Consider the following 13,061-nt stretch of genomic DNA (forward strand, 5'->3'; position numbering starts at 1 on the left):
TTTTCCTCAGACGTAAATATCCACGCGTGTAATATGTCGAGTAAAATCTGATATGATGGATGACGAATCATTTAACGGTGAGCTTAAATGAGTGATCCAGTTGACGTAAAATATTTAATACGTGTTACCGGTGCGCTGATGACTCCACAGGAAGTTGCAGATTCTAACAGGAAACTAGTTTCGTGACAAGGTGACTTTGTAACTTAAATTTTCGGTCAATTTACGCGTCAGAAGATATTATTTCTTCCTCGAGTAATTTGAATTTATCACCTCTGACTAGTCACGAGATCTCTAATTAAGGAAAATTTTGTTGTTATGATTTGAAAATAATTGTAGGTTTCGTGTGACAAGTATATAATTTTCAGAGGAGTAGTATTTATTTATTTTTTTTTTAAATTACTTGGGAAGACGCAGGAAGCGGGAAAAATATTTTGATTACCGTTTTAATGCGCTGTTATCAATATGTTAAATTTGTATCAGCTGAGTCAATTAGTTCGTATTGTTGATTCAATTCTAAGATATTTACGTCATATATTGTTATTATTTAAATATATAAATATTGTTTAAAATAATTAAAGCGTAAACAGAAAAAATGGATTTATTCGCGCGGGAAATATTTTGTATTTTGAATTAAAAGCAAAAACTTTCTCAGGACTAAAAAAAATTTCTTAGCGCCAAAAAATTTTCAATTCATTTTAAAGACAATTTCTGAGGACGGGTAAAAAATTTTTATTTTCTGTGTCTTATTTAAAATTTTATTTTAAAGAAAATTTTGAATTAATTTTCAAATGTCACTCAAAAAATTAATTACTATTTGTTTAAATTAAAATTATTAAGTCGCGACGTACTGGCGTCTGTACATATGTGTAATTAGTTTATAATTTCAATGATCTCCTATTCATAATTACTAAAAAAAACTTATGTTAATAAACTAAAAGTTGTTTTTCCGTATCAGCAAAAAAATTATTATCAAACAACATCAATGCATATATAAATTTTATCAATACCAACAATTTATAACTTGATATTTATTTATAAATATGTTAATATTTAAATATCATAATATGGTTATTTTAAACAGTGGTATTGAATTTCAAATAAAAAATGCCAGTGGGCTATTTAGATTTTAGCAATAAATTAATCGATGACGCAATCGATTTCACTTGAGTTAAATTCGCTATAAGCAGAAATAATTGAAAAATGAGACGCGATCTCGTATTATGTACTCAGGAACGTCAGCAATGATGATGTGGTACAAGCGCGGGGTATTAAGTTTAAATGAAATGATATAGCAGACTCCGTGGTAGACAATCTAATATGTAACTTACATGACGTCAGTTACTTTCAGACTGTATTCCGTTTAGTTTATTGCTAAAAAATTATAACGGTATTCTATACAGTCATCATATACATATATATATAGATACTTTCTCTTTATTGATTTCAGTAAACTAAAATATATCACATAAAATATGAATATTAATTATAAATTATTAATAAATAATTAACCGATGGATTATTTACTATTTTATTCAATTAAATTTTATATTGAATTTCATATTTAAAAAATATGAAATAATTCGTTGTACTGGAAGAAGAAATTACCAATGGAATGCTGAGGACCATAATAATTATCTGTTTCATGTTCCAGGAACCCCATGAATTCTTTACCAGCACTAACTGAAGTGAAAAAATAAAAATACTGCCCGAGGACTCGTGTAATGAAGAGAAATAAAATAAGAGGGGGTACATATGTTTGTAACAGCAGTTGACGGGTAATATAATATAATTTGAGAGGGTGGTCGTGATAATTCTGGGCTCTTGTTTCACTGGAGATGGAGATGTGAATGGACTTTTTATATGTGTATACATAAATATAAATACAAGTTGATTGTTGATTGTGTTGAGAACATTGCGTGTACGTATAGCGATAAATTGGAGAAGCTGTGGTTGAAAGGATTCAGCAAAGCAACGGTCAACGTTAGTCTCGGTTGGTGATTCGTGAAATAGAGTCTCTCGTTTTCACTTTACTCTTCTTGATTTCTTAAACTTGTACTCAGCTCAGTCACGAACGAGTAACACTTGAGTCGGTCAGTCTAGTGAAACTGTTACATATAAATTTATTTTTATTTTATTATTTTATCAAGTACGTGAATTGTTAAATATATAAGTAATTGCAACTATGATACTGCGCCTGATCTTGATCTTGGGAGTTTTGGGATGTCATTCAAAAATTAATCATAAGTAAGAATTTGAATTAATGAATTAAGTGAAATATTTTTTTTGCGCGCGTATTATTAATTTAAATTTAAATTTGAATTTTTTAATAGAGATAGCAGTTATTTGAATCATGTACAGTTGGTTCATCAATTCAGATGTTCGTTACCGCAACCACGAGCTGTACCCATTGAAGAACTTTTGTCAGTTGGTCCAAGTCCTGATGAAATATTTTATCCTGTTTCAACAGTCCTGGCTCGGTGCGATGGTGCTGGATGCTGTGCCCAAGAAAATCAAGTGTGCGGACCAGTACAATCGCGTAATGTCAGTCTTGTATTTATGGTGAAGCATCGGATCGATCAGCAACGAGACCGGCATCATGAAATCATTCATGCTGTTGAGCATATCAAGTGCGCTTGTGTTGACAAAGACAAGGAGCCTTTTCAAAATTTTTAACATCCATTGATTTTTTAATTATCCATTGATTTATTAATTATCTTTAATTGATATTTTAACATTTCACAATTAAGCAATTAACGTTTGTGGAATGTGTTTTTTTAATTTTTACGTGTGATGGTTTTTAAAGAAACTGTAGCACTTAGATACTGTTTTTTTTTTTTTTTTTACAAATTGTACTCGTGTACTTTGCACTTAATTGGCAAGTTGAAAGAATTTTCTTGCCGCTTCTAAATCACGTTTAATAGTCTCGTTGTCGGGAGCTAATTTAAGGGCTGCCTCTAATTCTGGAATTCCGTGCTGAGGTGCCGACAATTTACAGAGAGCCGCACCAAAACGGGCATGACACCGGGCCCGTGATTCACGATTACCTTCGCACTTTGGTTCCATTAATTCTAGAGCCTGTTTGAATTTTTTTATGTTTTTATAATTATAATAACAATAATTAAATTAATCATTACGTAATAAAAAAAAATTATACTGTAAGGAATCGATACCATTGAAATGTAAAAACTGACTCTTTCATTAAGTTATTAATTTTGTATTAAATATTTTGAATAAAAATATTAAAATTTTATTCTCAATAAATTTTTGAAACCCAAAAATTTTAGTTTAATTTGAAAAAAATTTTAATTAGATAATAATGCAGTATTACAAATTTTAAAGTAGAAGAATCGCCGTATGATAAATTAACATAATACTGTACAAGTTTTTTGAATATTTAAATTAATTATTCCAATATACTTTAAAAAATTGGGAGTAAATTCGGAGTGATTACGGATTTTAATTCAATCCAAATTCACACAATTACTCAGAGTTCCGGAGTTTTGAAAAAAATCACTTCGCATACGGAGTAAATTCGGAGTTTATTTTTTCAGCGGAGTAATTTCGGAGTGATCTGGATTTCATTAAAATCCGCATTCACTTCGATTCGGATAAACAATCATTCGCTCCGGATTTACTCCGCTGATTTTTTACAGAAAAAAAGTCAATTGTTATTTTATAATAAGGTAGCGCTTCCCGCGAATTGTTATATGGGAGTAATTATTTACCTTAGAACAATCTTCAGCACACCTCTGATAATTTCCCAAAGCATATTGAGCTGCTGCTCTATTTGCATAAAGACTTGACATCTTGTCACTCAGCTTGATACCATGAGTGTATGCACTTATTGCCGCTAAATAGTTGCCGACCTTGAAAAATTCACTGCGGAATAAAATATACAATTCAAAGAAACAATTAATTAAATAATCAATACTCAAGCATGGATGATTAATTACTAGTAAAACTCATTATTATCAATCACAGATATTTAATGACTTAATTACAGAATTTTTTATCCCCATTTTAACTCCCAACTCTATGAAATTTAATTCATAACAGAGAAGATAACTTTGTATGACCATATTAATTTATTAAAATTTAAAAAAATATATCATCAATATTCATTATTGAGTAATGTATAAACTGTAGTATGAATTATAAATTTAAAATTATGTCCTATTTAAAAACTGCTTTTGTTCAGCGTTATCTTGTTTCCATTTATAAATGTTTAGTTTGTTAAAAAATAGCCGTCATCTTAAAATAGTTTTTACAAACAATAAAATTAAAACTAAAACTTACTCTCCTTTATCTTTCAGCCACTGAGGATCTTGTTCTTCAACTCTCAAATCCTCCGAAATAAATCCACACTTTCTTCGTGCCTCGGCTTGTTTTTCAAGCCACTACAAAATAAAACAACGCATGCAAGAATCTTAAGATGTGATTATAATTTTTTTTATTACTCATCTGTCTCATCTCACCTCTTGTTCTTCTAGATAATAACTTTCTCTAGCTGGAGTTGGAAATACACGTTCCGAGAATGTTACTGTGACTTTACCAGATTCCCTCGGAGCAGGAATACTTACGTCAGACTTGTCAAAGATATTGTTTTTTTTATTAATACGATATTTACCAGTTAGAAGTTTATCGATTATTTCTTTTCCTCGTTTACTATCGGCTTCTCTTTCCTTATAAGACGTATCAAGGATACGGTTTTGCTTGTCTAACTGCTTTATTGGACTTGATGACCTCTCATCTGTCGGGGATTCCAGGCAAAGTGGGTTTTTTTTATGTGATTTATAAATTGTCATGCTTATTAAGTCTATTAGAATGATTATTTAATAATCTTACTATCGAGAGAATTTTTTTCTTCATTTACCGAAGTACTTTTTTTATCAGTTTCTTTATTATCAATTTCTATTGCCTGCAGAGATTGGGATTCAGTAGACCGGGAATCATCAGACTCGCTTTTGAACCACTTAAGTGGAGCTCTTGAACAGAAAAATAAAAAAAACTTCAAGTAGCTCATTGACTCTTTCAACTTAAATAAAAAATAAATGATTTAAAATTACGATAATTACTTGTAAGACTTCCTGTTCTCTTGTTCTACAGCTTTCTCATCGCAAAAAATTTTTTTCTCTGAATTTTTCCGCCAATTTTCAAACTCGTCCATGGCTTCTCTTCTATGAGAATCACGAGTCGCATTAATTTTATTCAATACTTTAGAGTCGAGTTCTATTTGTTCTCTTACTGCCTGTCTACCTAGATCTCGATATTTTCCTAAAAATAATCAGTCGTAAACCAGAAAATAAAAAAATCGTTTGACAAACATTTAAAACAATTACTTTTTTTATCTTCTTCCCGTTTCTCAGCAGCCAGACGCGCGTGTTCTAGAGCTCGACTACGATACTCATGTTTTTTTTCTTTACTTAAATTGTCTTCAATAAGACTCGGCCATTCTTCTTCTATTTCACATTTTTTTAACGTCAGTGTTGCCAATGATTCCGACAATATACACTGACTTTCTTCCTCGATAATATTCTTCCATAAAAATAATTCAAGTATGAAAGGCGGGTAACTTATCTAAAAATAATTCACTGCATTAATATTTTAATCAAACAATTTTTTTTCATTTATTTTGAAACTAATTCAATTACTACGTGTGATAAATTCATATGTGACATACCTTCAAATAATTATCAATTGCAAAAACATCAATATTTTTAGGACTACCTTTAATTGGCACCGATATTATGATTTCTTCTGCGGTTTGCCGCCACGTGTAATCAGTTATTATCACTGGCATTTTAAATTATTTAAATAATTAAATAAATTTGATTTGTTAATGTATTTATTACTCGTGTGATCAGAGGGATAACACTAGTATGAAGTTATCGATCAAACATTGCGTTTTGAAAAGTAAAAGTCGAATATCGACAGTATATATTTAAACAAGAATTTTGATAATTTATAACCAGGTTCTTTTTTTTTAAATTTAGGTCTGATGCAAAAAAAATTTTATCAATAATAAAAATTTTTAAATTAAAACCGCCTTTTTTTACTGTCTTTTTAAGTACCGCTGTGTTATTAGCGACTGAGATTATATAATATATGTAAATATACAGAAAAAAATTTAATTATGTCAGTTTTTTTCTGTGATACATAAATATTTATTATAAATGAAAACAGAAATAATCAGAAGTAATGTCCAATGGGATTCAATTCTGCAACAATTTCAAATTTTTTCGGAAGATATTGGAGTCACATCCGAACCAACCGACGTATTTTTTATAATTTTTTATTTGTATACTTTTTTATGATAATCTAAATCAAACGATTCAAAACAACACCGAGATGCTTGGATGGAGTGGCCTTCTGATAAGAATAGGACAAAGAATTTTATCTTAAATCCCGTCTTAATATTTTCTTATCGTTCTTATTTTATTCAACCGTCCGTATTTTAAAAAATCAACTGATGAAAAAATTTGTTATTTTTTTTTGACGACGTAAATACAAAGATTAAATATGTATTTACATATTTTTTAAGTTTATTGATTTTAAGTTATGTTTATTATACTGATAATTTTATATCCAAATTTATATATATATATTTGATTGCCGCAAGAGCTGTATTAAAAATCATCAATTTCCATGGAATATTTTAAACATTATTTACATATATACTGTGATCTAATCTTATCAACTATTAAAATATAAGATTGAAACCCATATGAGTTCCCTTTTCGAGTGGGATATTGAAAAAAACATTTCCAAGGGACTGATTTTTGTCCCCTCTCTTCTGCTTTGATTTTACACCGACAAGACCTATAAAAATCAACCAGAGCTCTGATAATGTTCAAATAAAACTGGTCCTTCGAGAAGAAGACTTCTTGGTTTAAATCGTAAGCGTATAATTTGGTAAATTTTTTGAAGTATTGTAATAGCGCAATATAAAAATGAAAATTCAAACAGTAATTTTTTTGAGTTTCGTAACGTTTTGTGGTTTTATTTTGAATGAAGCTGCGGCATACGATAGTGTTCCGCAATCTATACGAGATGTTTTGTCGCCGAAAATCGACTGTTTTTCCGGAAGAAAACCCTGTGACGGTGTAGCAGAATCAATTAAGAGTAAGTTAAATTATAAAAATAATTTTAACAAAAAAAATCTACTTTGAGTTTTAAAAAATTTTTACTGCTTTAAATTCAAATATTTTGTCTCGCTCTGCTTAACACGAGTGATAATTTCTTATACTTTATTTACAGATGCATTACCCGATTTTTTTACAAACCAAACGGGCAAGTACAATTTCAATAAAAGAATTGAAATAGAAACAATCTTACGTAATATACAAGTATTTTTCCCATATGATTGGGAACTTATTAAAGAAAATTTCGAAAGACAATTTCCAATCGCCGCAGCTAAAAGTTCAACTGGAAATGGACAGGAAAGATCATACTTCGACAGAGTTTTAACTGACAAATTATTTGCTGACTACGTCAGTGATGATTTTACCCGCGAAGTCACCAACTGTTTTTTGAATGACAAATGTAACAACGCAGTAGACACCTTCAAGAGTAAGTAATTTAAAGTTATTTAAAGCCGGAAGATGAACAGTAGAGTTTAGGTACATCAAGGTCATGGGAAACATGGAAACTGTTCCCGTGGTCTTCCTGATAACTTGGCAGTGATTTAGAGTAAATTTTTAATAATAATAATATCCACTTTAAATCATCCCTGGTGGAAATTTTTCGGAATTTCCTCTGAAAAACTCAGTTCTAAAAACTTTTTCAGAGTTTTTCAGAAAAAAGTCCGAAAAATTTCTACCAGGAATTGCTTGAAGTTATTTCGAATCAGAATTATTCACAAAATGATAAAAATATTAATTTTACTGTACAATCATCCTTTTGTTTTTACTGTACATTTAAATCTTTTGTGTTAATTATTATTATTATTTTTATTTACAGTAAAATTATACGAAATGGTGGCGTATGGAAAATGTAATGAATGCAACGAGCACACTATGGAATGGCTGAACAGTATCAAGAACAAATTAGAATCTGATTACCCAGAGGATTTGAAGACAGCAATAATTACCAAAGAAAAGTCGTACTTTCAACTTAAGAGAGAAAAGCGCGTTTTTCAATGCTTGGAATTTCCTGAACAAAGTGCTATTGACTGCATACAAGCCAACTATTACGGAGTCTAAACAATCCGCACTTTTTATGAAACTGGAATTATTGGTACTTTAAATAAATAAGTTTTTTTTTATTTCAATAACTACTTTGTACACAATCACCTATTATGGAAAAAAATTAATAAAGACAAGAAAAATATAAATGTCAATTTTTTGTTCTGTAATATTCTGGTCATACATTTTTTTCATGGTTTATTTCGTTGCGAAGCTGTAGTTTCATTTTGAAAAGAATAATCTTGATAAATATAAATTTTACGATTTTAATTAAGAAAAATTTGTTATTTCTACTACTGGTTTTTCTAAAAACGGTTCATTCTTTTCTCTTTCACCCGAAATAGACCAATAGTAGTTTCCTTGTTTAATTTATACAATAAAGGGAAGCTTTGTCGGTTTTATTTTTCAAAGCATCTGAAATTTTCAAAAAATAAAGCTGGGGTTTCTAGATCTTTGCTTTTTACTTTACATGTAACATCTGTTTTAATTAATTAAGTGTTGAAAAATTAATGAAGTAAAGTCTTTAAACCTAGAGCACATAATTCTCATAATTAACATTAATAAATATGATACTGAAGTTAGCCGACGTCTAATAATTTTTTGATTTTTTTTCAAAATCATAAATTATAAAAAAAAAATATTTGAAAAAATTGCATTTGTAGTTTTTTAAATTTTCTACATATGCATATTTTTAGTTTTTCTTGTAAACAATTTATTTTAAAAAAATTTGAAAATTTTAAATTGACTGCTAACTTCAGTCATCAATAAATGCATACGTATATCAAGACGAAGCAGGTACAGGTAAAAAATAATTAAAAAAAATATATCGATTTGCGTTCGAGCATTATTATGATTTATTATACCAATAGGTATATAATCTATCAATATTATTATTATTATCATTAATTATTATGTTTGTTTTTAACTCCACACAAGGCGTTAATACAGAGTATGAATATCCGCTGTTCATATAAAATACAAAAAAAATAGAATGTAATCACCCATACATAATTTTAAATGTATAAACTGAGTCAAAAATTAATTTTTGAAAATACATCATATATTTGTTGTTAAGCTTATAAATATTTCAGTGCCATACAATTAAAATTGTAAATTAAAAAAATTTATACATCCATCGGCTTTCGCGAAAAAAAAATCAGCATGTCTTCGATATTAAAAATTAATATTTAATATCTAAAAATATGAGTTAAAAAATAATAACTTCATTAAAATTAATTACTAAGTTGGTTATTTTTGTTGCGTATTTGTAATTGGTCACAGAAAAATATAAAAAAGATATGAACAAAGTTTATCAATCTACAATTTCATAATTATCGATACATTTACTTTAATATTTAAATTAAAAAGACTATACCTGATTATTATTCAATATCAGATTAATTCTAAAGCATAATTATCATTAATATCAAGGTTATAATAATAATAATTATTATTATTATAAATTAACTTAATCAATAAAGCAGTATAGGTGAATTATTGCTGATTAAATTCATCTACGTTCTCTATGTCTGTGATGATGATCACGAGACGATCGATGATCACTGTGACGACTGTGATGACGACTGCTGGATGTTCTCCATAGAAATTCGTCAACACTGCGCTCGTAGCTGCGTTTATCAATAGTTGAACTCGGAGGATTGTAAAGCGGCAGGCCGTCGTAGTAACGGGGTGGTGGTGGTGGTGGGGGTGGCGGAGGTAGAGCATCGTAAGGATGAGAACTTGAGTACGGGGGTAAAGGTGGTAATTGATGTTGCATTGTCCTCATGTAATCTGCTACATAAGCTTCAGCTGCTGCTGCTATTCCTATACCTGATGGTCTGTATCCTCTGTAATTAATAAATATACAAATATTAATTAGTTGTAAGTACATTGATAAATAATTTAACGCACTTTACGTATGGAGATTCGCGGTTAAACCAACTGGGATAGCGGTGATTGTAATCTCCTCGTTGATCTGGACCATATCCGCTTCTAGCAAGCGAAGCAAGACGCGATCTTGATGTCAAAAAAAGTCTACGTCCTCCTCGCGCGTTTCCACGGGTACGCAGAAATCGCGATGTCATCACAGGCCGGCCGTTGCGAACTCTACGGGGAGACTTTACTACATTCTTGGCAGCTTCCTTGGCCTTACGCAAAATTGGTGTCATTTCAATGCCATCGTCCTCGGGAAATAGTCTACATAATTCTTCAGCAATACGCGGCTCAATTTCTTGACCATCGCGACCAATTTTAACTTGTTTTCCATCGTTCCAGGGATTGTGGAGATGGAGAGTTGATGTAAATGGTAATTCCTTTCTGCATACCCAGTCTACTTTAAATACCCCGCCAAGAGCTTTTGCTGATAAACCTGGCGGTAATACCTAATAAAATAAAACATTAAATTGGATTTATAAAATAAAATTAAAAATTAAAACCCTTAGAAAGTATTATCCAATAATACATTAATACTTGTTGGTATATAAATTACGTAATAAATATTTACCCATGATATTGAAGGACAGTCTCTTCGGGATTCAGTGCTAAGTCTCGCAAAACCAGCAAATTTTCCTGATTCTTTAACAGAAAAAATCAACAAGACATTTCTAGCTTCCTTGTAAGCTTGATTAAGATTCGCTTCATTCTGCGGCAGTGTACTCCATACTCCCATGGCCTTGGACAACGTCACGTTTTCTGCGTTGTTAGATTTTATAATAAAAAATCTACATAACAAAATTAAAACATTAAAATAAAAATTATCTACAGACAATCAGCAGCACAAGAAGAAAATAATCGAACCTTGCATCTCTAAACAAATAATTAAGTTTAGTAATATAGTCATAATTTTTAGTTGTCGTTTTGCTGTCCTTCGATCTCGCGCGTTTGCTCTCCGGACTCGACGACTTCGAGTCTCTTGAGTGCCGGCGCTTGCCTCGGCTACGTCGATTACGTTTATTGTCACCTCGGGAGGATTTAGTGGACACAGAGCTGATACTCGGCTGGCTGGAATCTGAGTCTGATGAACTCGACGAGACTTCACTGCGTGTATCATAAGTCTCGTCAGCGCCAATCTTTAACTCATCTCCAATATCATTTTCTCCGCTACTTAAATTCAAATTATCTCCGTCATGATTGGTGTCCATCTTTCACTTCAAGCTAATACAAGCCCCGATTCTGCTAATTATGATAAAAATGACTTGTAATATTTAATTGCACTAATTGTAGATGCTGATTAATGATTAGAAATGATGATTCATTGGTATCGATTACTCAACCAGGCCTCCTATCTCCTGCTGATAAAGGCACTCTGTAAAAAAAATAGATCAAGAAAAATAAATTAATTATAAAAATTTATTTATGCAACACCACGTTATTATACTCAATAAATCGCATATCTAAAAACTATTTTATATCATTTGCATTATGTATTTTAAAATATTTATAATTAATAATAATAATTATTATTATAAGTGTGTTATGACGTTGGACAAGATATTAATTTAGCAGCAACTCCAGTAAAATATTATTAATGGTGTTAATTTTTTATATTTTTGTTACAAATACTTGCTGATTTTGAAATAAAATCATTTATTTAAATAATGATGTTCCATACTTCTGACAGGGTTTAAATAGTTCCATACTATTCACTAAATAAGTGCACCATAGCTGCTGATTTACAAGACTCGACATTATAAACATATTTATTATTATTATTTTATTTAAGGCCACTTGTGTGGTATTGTGAGCCACGTTTTTTTTTGTTGATTCAGTTCAAAATTTAATATTTTTTTTTACATATAAATTTTTCTCAAAACACTAAGTCCTTTTAAGCTTAAAATAATTTTAAAATGCAATGAATCTTTCAAATTAATTTGCTGTTTTCAAATCTAATTAAGTCTTTAATTAACGCTAATTAAAAATATCCTAACAAAAGTTCATAAGTGCTAATTCGAGGGGTTTCTGGATCTTTAATTACAATAATTAAGTATGAGTGTATTTTGTTTTTTAAATTTAAATTTAAATTTTAAAAAAATGAGACGATCTGGGTATAAATCTTGGACACCACTATGACAACTTGGTTTAAAATCCGCGCCACCGCGTAATTCTTCCTGCATATATTTATTTAAATCTCATTTTTTAAAATTCATTACGTTCGATCAAAATATATAACAATGACAGTAGAATAAGTTCGTGGTTTGTTTGCAAACAATAACATCAACAACATAAGTCCTTGTAACTGAGAACGAAGCCTCGTTTTATATGATGTGGCTTCTTGCCCTCTCACACTTACGTTTACACTTCTGTAAATATCTTTTTGTTTTAATTATTTTCTTCACTACTAAAAACTATCACTTTCCACCTCACCAACTTTCTGATACGCGAAAGACGATTCCTCCGATACAACAAACTACAAATACTATTGCAACACGTACTACTATATGTACTATTTACTCCTTCTCGTTATCACTTTAAATTAAAAAATCCAATTGATAAACTTATTTTCTTTTGTTACGTAATTGTTATATCATATTAATTAACTGAATAAAATCTTCGTTGTACATTTAAATTTATAATATTTTATTTAAATTAAAAAAATGACGAATTTACAAGACGGATTTATTCACTCCACAAGATTGTCCTTAGAGTAGAAGCATCTCCAGTCTTCGATAGTATAAATAACAGAGGTCATTTTGCTTTCAATAATTACCGCTAGTGTTTTAAAATTTAACGCGCGAAATTTAAATTCCCGCAAATAATTTTTAAATAATTCATTAATTAATTATATCATTAAATTTAAATTAAATTAATTGTTCAAATATGTACTTAATTATTATTAATTTTCAGTAATAATTCATTTTCCCACTTGACAGGTAGCGCGGG

General features: G+C 29.9%; 4 protein-coding genes across 5 annotated transcripts; 2 read left to right on the top strand and 2 right to left on the bottom strand.

The window, feature by feature from the left end:
- The first annotated feature begins 2,102 nt into the window (after positions 1-2,102).
- LOC130669331 (uncharacterized) lies at positions 2,103-3,250 on the top strand. Its single transcript, XM_057472143.1, has 2 exons — positions 2,103-2,244; positions 2,331-3,250. The coding sequence occupies exons 1-2, from the start codon at positions 2,183-2,185 to the stop codon at positions 2,671-2,673; spliced, it is 405 nt and encodes a 134-aa protein (XP_057328126.1). The 5' UTR covers positions 2,103-2,182; the 3' UTR covers positions 2,674-3,250.
- Positions 2,869-5,856, bottom strand: LOC130669329 (dynein axonemal assembly factor 4-like). Its single transcript, XM_057472141.1, has 8 exons — positions 5,681-5,856; positions 5,340-5,577; positions 5,076-5,274; positions 4,846-4,985; positions 4,476-4,750; positions 4,297-4,397; positions 3,726-3,879; positions 2,869-3,075 (listed from the first exon to the last, which is right to left on the bottom strand). Exons 1-8 carry the CDS (start codon positions 5,798-5,800, stop codon positions 2,869-2,871), a joined length of 1,434 nt encoding a protein of 477 aa, XP_057328124.1. The 5' UTR covers positions 5,801-5,856.
- A 950-nt stretch (positions 5,857-6,806) lies between these two features.
- LOC130669338 (uncharacterized) lies at positions 6,807-8,332 on the top strand. The gene is made up of 3 exons (XM_057472157.1): positions 6,807-7,122; positions 7,258-7,569; positions 7,960-8,332. The coding sequence occupies exons 1-3, from the start codon at positions 6,951-6,953 to the stop codon at positions 8,199-8,201; spliced, it is 726 nt and encodes a 241-aa protein (XP_057328140.1). The 5' UTR covers positions 6,807-6,950; the 3' UTR covers positions 8,202-8,332.
- A 645-nt stretch (positions 8,333-8,977) lies between these two features.
- Positions 8,978-12,839, bottom strand: LOC130669335 (YTH domain-containing protein 1). 2 transcript variants are annotated; one of them, XM_057472151.1, is made up of 5 exons: positions 12,472-12,839; positions 10,980-11,487; positions 10,687-10,903; positions 10,095-10,564; positions 8,978-10,030 (listed from the first exon to the last, which is right to left on the bottom strand). In XM_057472151.1, exons 2-5 carry the CDS (start codon positions 11,321-11,323, stop codon positions 9,694-9,696), a joined length of 1,368 nt encoding a protein of 455 aa, XP_057328134.1. In that variant the 5' UTR covers positions 11,324-11,487; positions 12,472-12,839; the 3' UTR covers positions 8,978-9,693. The 2 variants fall into 2 exon arrangements, with proteins under 2 accessions (XP_057328134.1, XP_057328135.1); XM_057472152.1 differs by having other exon boundaries at positions 11,794-12,839.
- Between the last annotated feature and the right edge of the window lie 222 nt (positions 12,840-13,061).

Source organism: Microplitis mediator, chromosome 6, assembly GCF_029852145.1.
Source record: "Microplitis mediator isolate UGA2020A chromosome 6, iyMicMedi2.1, whole genome shotgun sequence".
Taxonomy (NCBI): Eukaryota; Metazoa; Arthropoda; class Insecta; order Hymenoptera; family Braconidae; genus Microplitis; species Microplitis mediator.

Excerpts from the sequence above, each read along its gene's own strand:
- LOC130669331 (XM_057472143.1), top strand. The coding sequence starts at position 2,183 with ATGATACTGCGCCTGATCTTGATCTTGGGAGTTTTGGGATGTCATTCA. Across the intron at positions 2,245-2,330 it reads CATTCAAAAATTAATCATAA|AGATAGCAGTTATTTGAATC; the intron begins GTAAGAATTTGA and ends ATTTTTTAATAG.
- LOC130669329 (XM_057472141.1), bottom strand. The coding sequence starts at position 5,800 with ATGCCAGTGATAATAACTGATTACACGTGGCGGCAAACCGCAGAAGAA. Across the intron at positions 5,578-5,680 it reads CAATTGATAATTATTTGAAG|ATAAGTTACCCGCCTTTCAT; the intron begins GTATGTCACATA and ends AATTATTTTTAG. Across the intron at positions 3,880-4,296 it reads TGGCTGAAAGATAAAGGAGA|TGAATTTTTCAAGGTCGGCA; the intron begins GTAAGTTTTAGT and ends TTTATTCCGCAG.
- LOC130669338 (XM_057472157.1), top strand. The coding sequence starts at position 6,951 with ATGAAAATTCAAACAGTAATTTTTTTGAGTTTCGTAACGTTTTGTGGT. Across the intron at positions 7,123-7,257 it reads TGTAGCAGAATCAATTAAGA|ATGCATTACCCGATTTTTTT; the intron begins GTAAGTTAAATT and ends CTTTATTTACAG. Across the intron at positions 7,570-7,959 it reads CGCAGTAGACACCTTCAAGA|TAAAATTATACGAAATGGTG; the intron begins GTAAGTAATTTA and ends TTTTATTTACAG.
- LOC130669335 (XM_057472151.1), bottom strand. The coding sequence starts at position 11,323 with ATGGACACCAATCATGACGGAGATAATTTGAATTTAAGTAGCGGAGAA. Across the intron at positions 10,565-10,686 it reads ACTGTCCTTCAATATCATGG|GTATTACCGCCAGGTTTATC; the intron begins GTAAATATTTAT and ends TTATTTTATTAG. Across the intron at positions 10,031-10,094 it reads CGCGAATCTCCATACGTAAA|AGGATACAGACCATCAGGTA; the intron begins GTGCGTTAAATT and ends TATTAATTACAG.